Here is a 7766-nt window from a genome sequence, read left to right as displayed (position 1 = left end):
CATTTTCCATTTTATACCTCAGAAGTTCAAGGCCATAGGTTATTTAGAGAGGATGGTGTCCCGGGATTGATGAGTTCTTTTCCTCTTGAAAAATTTTTATTTTTATTTAAAAATTAAAAAAAAGTGTTTCCATTGATTGAAAGAGAGAGAAGGAGGAAGGGAGATAGAGAGAGACAGAGAGAAGGAGACGGGGATGAGGGGAAAGAGATAAGCATCAACTCACTGCTCCACTTAGTTGTTTCATTTAGCTGTGCACTCATTGATTGCTTCTTGTATGGGCCAGGGCTGGAACCCGCAACCTTGGTGTGCCAGGGATGATGCTTTGTCTCCTGAGCCACCCGGCCAGGGCACTCATGAAAATTCTAATCGGGTGCACATTCCTCCCCGCCCCCCCCCCCCCCCCCCCCCCAGACAGCGGGCATGGCTGAACACTTTCAAGCAGCATGCAGATGTCCGGTCTGCCTGAATTACCTTGAAAAGCCCGTGAACCTCAAGTGTGGCTTCATCTGCTGCCTCCAATGTGTCCATTCCCTGCAGAAACAGCCAGGCAAGGATGGGGCTCTGTGCCTCACCTGCTCCGAGCTGTCTCAGAAGAAAGACATCAGGCCCAATGGCCAGCTGGGTAGGCTGGTGTCAAAGGTCAAGGCACTGGAGCCCCAGCTGAGAAGCATCCTGCAGATGAACCCAAGGCTGCGCAAGTTCCAAGGTCAGTCATTCGTGTGACGTGCCTCCCAATAAAGGTGGGTGTTGTCTGGGTGCTGGCACTTCAAATGTTTCCTCTTTCCTAGTTCCTGTTACCTGTAAGTCTTGATTAGAGCCATCTGTGGGTTTTTAAGAAAATATTCTCCCTGGGGCAGTTGGCTCAGCAGTAGAGCGTCGGCCTGGCATATGGAAGTCCCAGGTTTAATTCCCAGCCAGGACACACAGGAGAAGCACCCATCTGCTTCCTCTGTCTCTAGCGCCTGGGGCAGAGGCCAAGGAGCCATCCCCAGCGCCCAGGCCATCTTTGCTCCAATGGAGCCTTGGCTGCGGGAGGGGAAGAGAGAGACAGAGGAAGGAGAGGGGGGTGGAGAAGCAAATGGGCACTTCTCCTATGTGCCTTGGCCTGGAATCGAACCTGGGTCCCCCGCATGCCAGGCTGACGCTCTACCGCTGAGCCAACCAGCCAGGGCTAGAACATTATTGACTGGACTTTCTAACCCTGTGACTGGTGTGTAGCTACCAGTTAGGATTTCTTAATTCCTTCACCCCCTTTTTTTTTTTTCACACAGCATTCCAACAAAGAAAAAACAGCTAACAACAACAAAAAGAGAGGGCACTTGGTCTTGGGTCTGAGGGTGCTCTGGCCCGTCCACAGGGTCAGGTTGGGATGAGCAGCTCTCCGCCCCAGTTAGGGTAACAGGGAGGTGGTGCTGCCGTGCGGGGTCATTGTCTGTGGGTTCTCTGCTTCTCAGTCGCTGCCCCATCGAGTGCTGGGTCCAGGTTCCTGCTAAGGAACCATATGTCCTCATGTCAGAACTCCTAGCATAGCTTCTTTTTTTTAAGCGAGGGGGCGCAACAGACAGGGACAGACAGACAGGAAGGGAGCGAGTTGAGAAACATCAACTCATAGTTGTGGCACCTTAGTTGTTTATTGATTGCTTTCTCATACGTGCCTTGACTGGAGGGGTCCATCCCAACAGTGACCCTTTGCTCAAGCCAACAACTTTTGGACTCAAGCCAGTGACTTTGGGGTTTCCAACCTGGGTCCTCAGTGTCCCAGTCTGATGCTCTATCCACTACGCCACCACTCGGTCAGGCCTAGCATAGCTTCCTTAGTTTTATTTTTGTTTGTTTGTTTTTTACACCTGCAATAAAATGCAATCGCCTATTCAACAACAGTAAATGAGGAAAGTAAAAAAAAAAGAGAGAGAAAACCAGCATTAATGCCAAATATTACTGTTCAATAACTAAAATATTTCCATCATTGAAATATGCATTTGAGGACTATACTTTGACAGAATCTATGATAATTTGTATGATGATTTTGAGAATGAACAGCTACCATGGTCCCCTTTTTTCAGATGTATTCCATACTAAGGAAGATAAAAATTCTTTTTTTTTTTAAGTGAGAGGAGGGGAAATAGAGACAGACTGCCTCATGCGCCCCAACCGGGATCCACCCAGCATGCCCACTAGGGAGCGACGCTCTGCCCATCTGGGGCATTGTTTTGTTGCAACTGGAGCCATTCTAGCGCCTGAGGTGGAGGCCATGGAGCCATCTTCAGCGCCTGGGCAAACTGCTCCAATGGAGCCTTGGCTGTGGGAGGGGAAGAGAAAAGAGAGACAGAGAGGGAGAAAGAAGTGAGAGGGGGGAGGGGTGGAGAAGCAGAGGTTGCTTCTCCTGTGTGCCCTGACTGGGAATTGAACCCGGGACTTCCACACACCAGGTGGATGCTCTACCACTGAGCGAACTGGCCAGGGCCAAGAGAAGAAATGTTCTGAATCAAATAATTGAGTAACTTTATGTGCAGAAAATACCTAGTATGAATAAGAAGTCTTTCCAATTATACATAATTATTCATCTTATACATAAACTTGTATCTAATCAGAGACCAGGGAAGTTTCCCCAGAAAATTCTGACCTCTAGATGAGAAGATGTGAAAGTTAGGGGGACACGTGGGCATCTGCTGTGGACGTGAAGGGTGGGCCTGGTGCACACACCGGCTGATTTGGTTATTTCCTCTCTCCACAGTGGACGTGACCTTGGACGTTGACACAGCCAACAACTACCTCCTCATCTCGGAGGACCGGAGACGCGTGCGTTGTGGGCATTTCGGGCAGAATCGCAGAGCCCATGCAGAGAGGTTCAGCTGGGCCGCCTGTGTCCTGGGCTCCCCTTGGTTCACCTCTGGCCGCCACTACTGGGAGGTGGAGGTGGGGACCAGCCCTGAGTGGACCGTGGGCGTCTGCAAACAGTCTGTCCCGCGGCAAGGCGCAATAGTCCTGTCCGCAGAATTCGGCTTCTGGAGTCTGGGCTGCAGGGGCCAGGACGCCTTCGGGGCCAGCACCGTGCCCCCGACAGATCTCCTGGTCAGTCCCCACCTACACCGCCTGGGCATCTTCCTGGACATGGACATGGGGACCGTGTCCTTTTATCACGTGGGTAATGGGTCCCATATCTTTACATTCCCTGGAATCCCTGCGGCGGAGCCACTGTGCCCGTTTTTTGCCCCTGCGAATCCGATGAAGGACAATGGGGCCTTCCTGACCATCTGTCCTGTGTGATGTGAGGCGGATGGACTTCTGAGCAAAAGACACGTGTAAAAACTTTCTGCATGCTCAGAGCCACGGCTGTGAGCTTCTCTGCTCGCCATGCAGTTGGTACAAAGTATAGCAGAGAAACCCGGGACAGCTCAGGAATCCCAAACGCAAATTCATTACATTTCAGGAACGTTTCTTTTCCCACAATTAAGTATTGTTGTGGTTGTTTTCTTTGGGACCTGTGTATATTCCTGTCCAATAAATATGTTCTGAATTTTCAAATTAATGGCTAAGTGTTTTCCTTGTAATTTTTAAAAAAAGATTTTACTTATTCATTTTAGACAGAAGTGTGTGTGTGAGAGAGAGGAGAGAGAGAGAAAGAAGGGGGAGGAGCAGGAAGCATTAACTCCCATATGTACCTTAATCAGGCAAGCCCAGGGTTTCAAACTGGCGGCCCCAGTGTTCCAGGTGGATGCTTTATCTGCTGCACCACCACAGGTCAGGCTCTTTGTAATTTTCTGAAAGATGAACTTGGTGTGGAATGGAGGTTGGAGACAAAATAAAAATTTGGATGGGACCCAAAGGACTCATTGATTACCTCGGTGATGTAGAAACCAGACCTATGGAAACAGTTGAAATAGAGATGTATGTATTCTATTTTGCTCAGCAGTAGAAAAGCACACATTTGTTCCAAGTATGCATTGAACATTACCGGGATACTGGCAGAAGGCAGAGAGGGCTTCAGGAGCAGCTTGATCAAGGAGGACCTTTCAGATGCACAGTACAGAGCAGGGGATAAAGTCAATAATATTGTAAGAACTACATGCATACAGCCAGGTGGGTATTAGACTTATCGAGGGGAATCACTTCACCAGTTGTAAAGATGCCCAACCACTATGCTGTGCACCTGAAACAAATGTAATGTTATATATCAAGTGTAGCCTGGTGCAGTGGATGGATGGTTGATCCAGCGTGCTGAGGTTGCTGGTTCGGGGCCCTGGCTTGCCTGGTCAAGGCACATACAACAAGCAATGAACAACTCAAGTGAAGCAACTATACTACTCATTCCCTCCACACCCTTCTCTCTGTAAAATCTATAAATGAAATCTTTTAAAAAATTATGCTTCTTTGTGGTGTTCACTATCTAGAAAGATGGGAGACCTGTTCTAAAACTGGACCACTTTTGTTATTGAAAAACCCTTTCTTCTATTTATAAAAAGTATCTTTGTGTGTGTGTGTGTTTACTGAAGTGAGAAGCAGGGAGGCAGACAGACTCCGGCATGTACCTGACTGGGATCCACCTGGTATGTCCACCAGGGGGCGATGATCTGCTCATCTGGAGCTGTTGCTCTCTTGAAACTGGAACCATTCTAGCGCCTGAGGCAGAGGCCATGGAGCTGTCCTCAGCACCGGGACCAACTTTGCTCCAGAGGAGCCTTGGCTGCGGGAAGGGGGCAGGAGAGAGAGAGAGAGAGAGAGAGAGAGAGAAGAGGGGGAAGGGTGGAGAAGCAGATTGGCTCTTCTCTTGTGTGCCCTGTCTGGGAATTAAATCCGCAACGTCCACACACCTAGCTGATGCTCCTACCACTGAGCCAACTGGATAGGGCTACGAAAAATATCTTTCTTTCTTTCTTTTTTTTTAATAAATAAACTTTTATTTAAATGGGGTGACATCAATAAATCAGGGTACATATATTCAAAGAAAATATTTCCAGGTTATTTTGTCATTTAGTTCTGTTGCATACCCATCACCCAAAGAGAGATTGTCCTCCGTCACCCTCTATCCAGTTTTCTTTGTACCTCTCCCCCTCCTCCCCCTTCCTCCATCCCTCCCCCCACCCCCCGTAACCACCACACTCCTGTCCATTTCTCTTAGTCTCACTTTTATGTCCCACCAATGTATGGAATCCTGCAGTTCTTGTTTTTTTTCTGATTCGCTTATTTCACTCCACATAATGTTATCAAGATTCCACCAATCTGCTGTAAGTGATCTGATGTCATCATTTCTTCTAGCTGACTAGTATACCATGGTGTATATGTGCCCCATCTTCTTTATCCAGCCTTCTATTTTTTTTTTTTACAGTGATTAGAAGCCTTTAAGCGAACTCTTGGCCAATACAGCAAGAATCCATAAAAGAATAGTGTCCTTAACATGTTCACCAAGTCCAAGTTGGCCCCATCACCATGCCAAATCCCTGAAAAATGCAACCCAACCACAGTTCAGTATTTTAGGATCTGTCACAGGGAGCAGGAGTCCAGGAAAAGTCCACATCCAGGAAAAGTCTGCATGGCACTAGAATTGTCACCATTCTATACTTTGCAGCTCATGTCCAAGTCCCAGTGACCGCTGCTTCTAGCTGGTAATGATTCAGGTAGATTGGAGAAGCCATTAGCAGCATGTGTGGATATGGAGCTTCTGTTCTCCTCTGCCTGGAGAGATGAGACCAGGTAGCTTTTCCCTGGAGCTCTGCAACTATGGCATGGTAAAGAGAACCTTGGGATACACTAAGCTGGGTGGCAAAGGTAGATTCATAATAGAAGTTGGCAAAAGGGGGAAAGAGAGCTCTAAATTAGGAGTAGGTCCCAGCCTGAAATACGAGTGGGGCATTGAGATAGGAGGGATAAAGGAAACACTATATATTAAGCAAAGCAGCAGAAAATAGGACTATCAACACCCACAACAGAGATCTTTGAGGGAAGAATAAAAAACCTGACTATTCAGGCAAAACATAGTTAAGTGGCCCTTGTGCAAATGAGATCAGTTTACCTGCTTCTTGGAAGAAAGACCCTAGGCTCGTCCACAGTGTCGTAGATGGGGCTGACGGCCCTGGGCACCTTCAGCCTTCAGTGGCAAACCCCAGCTTTCTGGGCAAGGTTAGGTCATAGGTGGCTGGAGCAGGGCTGGAAGAGACTGAACCCTCCCTTAGAGGAGTGAGGGGGAAGCCTACCTTCCAGTGTCCCTGTTTCCTCACAGTAGAGGCATGTAAGCCTGGCAGGCTTTAGCTCAATGACCTTCCTTTCCACTATTGAAGCAGGACCCAGATGGCATCCTAGGAGACCCCTTTGGGGCGTTGGAGCCTTTAAGGGTGTATCCTAAAAGCTGGTAGTTCCCCTGATCTCTATTGGGCTTTTTCTGTCTCTAGGTATCTTAAAAGCCATGCTCAGAAGATCTCGCTGAGGGGTTTGAGGATCCCCATCTGCCTATATAAATCTTTTCCATATATCTGGGGCTATTTGGAAAAAAAAAATCTTTCTTATACATCCAAGAGATAGTCTATGAAAGGCATCCTCCTTCTATGGGACTCCCTTTTGGGGATCAAATGAATACACAGCCATGGCTAACTTTTTTGAAGGTCATTTCCAAGATCCCCTAAGCTTTTTATTCAGTGAATGGGAGAGAAAGCATTTATAGTTCATTGGACACTTACTGAGACAGAAGTTAAAAGTTTCATTCCCACCTCCACCCCATCCCTGAAAGCTGCATAAAGATGGGGGGGGGGGGATTTGACTGCTTCTGCAGCTGCAATTCTGGCTTTCCAAAAAAATTGTATTAGGAAAGCAACTGCTCTCAATATAGGCTGTAACATGGGGACCTGACAGGTACACCTACCTGTCTGACTACAGAATCCCTCCTTTGCTTCCTGCCCCTCTGTGTACATGGTTTGATTTTAGCCTAGGGAGAGGGCCCAAAAGACAAGAATTCCCCACCAGGCTCTGAAAATCGGCAATTCCCAATCAATATCGCCACATTTTGAATCAAATAGTTATGAAATCCTTTCAAATATCCGGTCAAGTTTCAGCCGGGAGACTTAACATCCCTTATTTCTGGCAGTGTATTTACAACCCCATGACACAAGAGGGCGCTGATCGCCGACAGGAAGACCTGCTACTCTTCCTGTGTCCCCAGGGGTCCCCAGGGAGACACAATATCTGTTTCCACAACAATCAGATCCAAGACATGCAATTAATTCAAGTCAACATAACATTTTAAAAATAGCCATTTGGACCTATTTCTCAATACACAATAACTAAGAATTATTCTATTGTCTAAATATTAAAACCACGCCACGGGACATAGATGAGAAGATACCATATTTCTCCATCTATAAGACATACATTTTTTTTCAAAAAATTTGGGGGGGGTCTAAAAACTGGGTGCATCTGATAGAGTGGCTGTGGATTTTTTTAACTTGCATTTCCCTTTTTTTTTGTGCAGATGAGAAGTTGTAGGAATTTTATGATAAATAAAACTTGAGTTTGATAACTTGATGGCATATGGTTTTGTTTTTTTTCCTCAAATTTTGGGTCCCCTGATTAAGGTGTGCCTTATACATGGGGCAAACAGTAATATCAATGAAACCGTCTTGAACTTCTCCATGGAAAAAACTTCCCAACTGTGACTCACAATTGAGATGTAACAAAACAACGAAAAAGATGTTTCAAATAAAATAATGAGCAAAACCACTGTGTGACATGGAGTGGAAGCTGTCAGCAAGTGAAAAATGTTGTAAAAATCTTAAACT

The 7766-nt window shown here is 46.7% G+C and overlaps 1 protein-coding gene across 1 annotated transcript; it reads left to right on the top strand.

The window, feature by feature from the left end:
- Positions 1 to 420: 420 nt before the first annotated feature.
- On the top strand, positions 421 to 3267 carry LOC136330118 (ret finger protein-like 4A). The gene is made up of 2 exons (XM_066266634.1): positions 421 to 706; positions 2735 to 3267. The coding sequence occupies exons 1-2, from the start codon at positions 421 to 423 to the stop codon at positions 3265 to 3267; spliced, it is 819 nt and encodes a 272-aa protein (XP_066122731.1).
- Positions 3268 to 7766: the final 4499 nt, after the last annotated feature.

This window comes from Saccopteryx bilineata, chromosome 3, assembly GCF_036850765.1.
Source record: "Saccopteryx bilineata isolate mSacBil1 chromosome 3, mSacBil1_pri_phased_curated, whole genome shotgun sequence".
NCBI classification, from domain to species: domain Eukaryota; kingdom Metazoa; phylum Chordata; class Mammalia; order Chiroptera; family Emballonuridae; genus Saccopteryx; species Saccopteryx bilineata.
This window is presented reverse-complemented; position numbering and strand designations above follow the sequence as displayed.

Coding starts and splice junctions, on each gene's coding strand:
- LOC136330118 (XM_066266634.1), top strand. CDS start 421: ATGGCTGAACACTTTCAAGCAGCATGCAGATGTCCGGTCTGCCTGAAT. Junction 707..2,734: donor AAGGCTGCGCAAGTTCCAAG/GTCAGTCATTCG, acceptor CTCTCTCCACAG/TGGACGTGACCTTGGACGTT.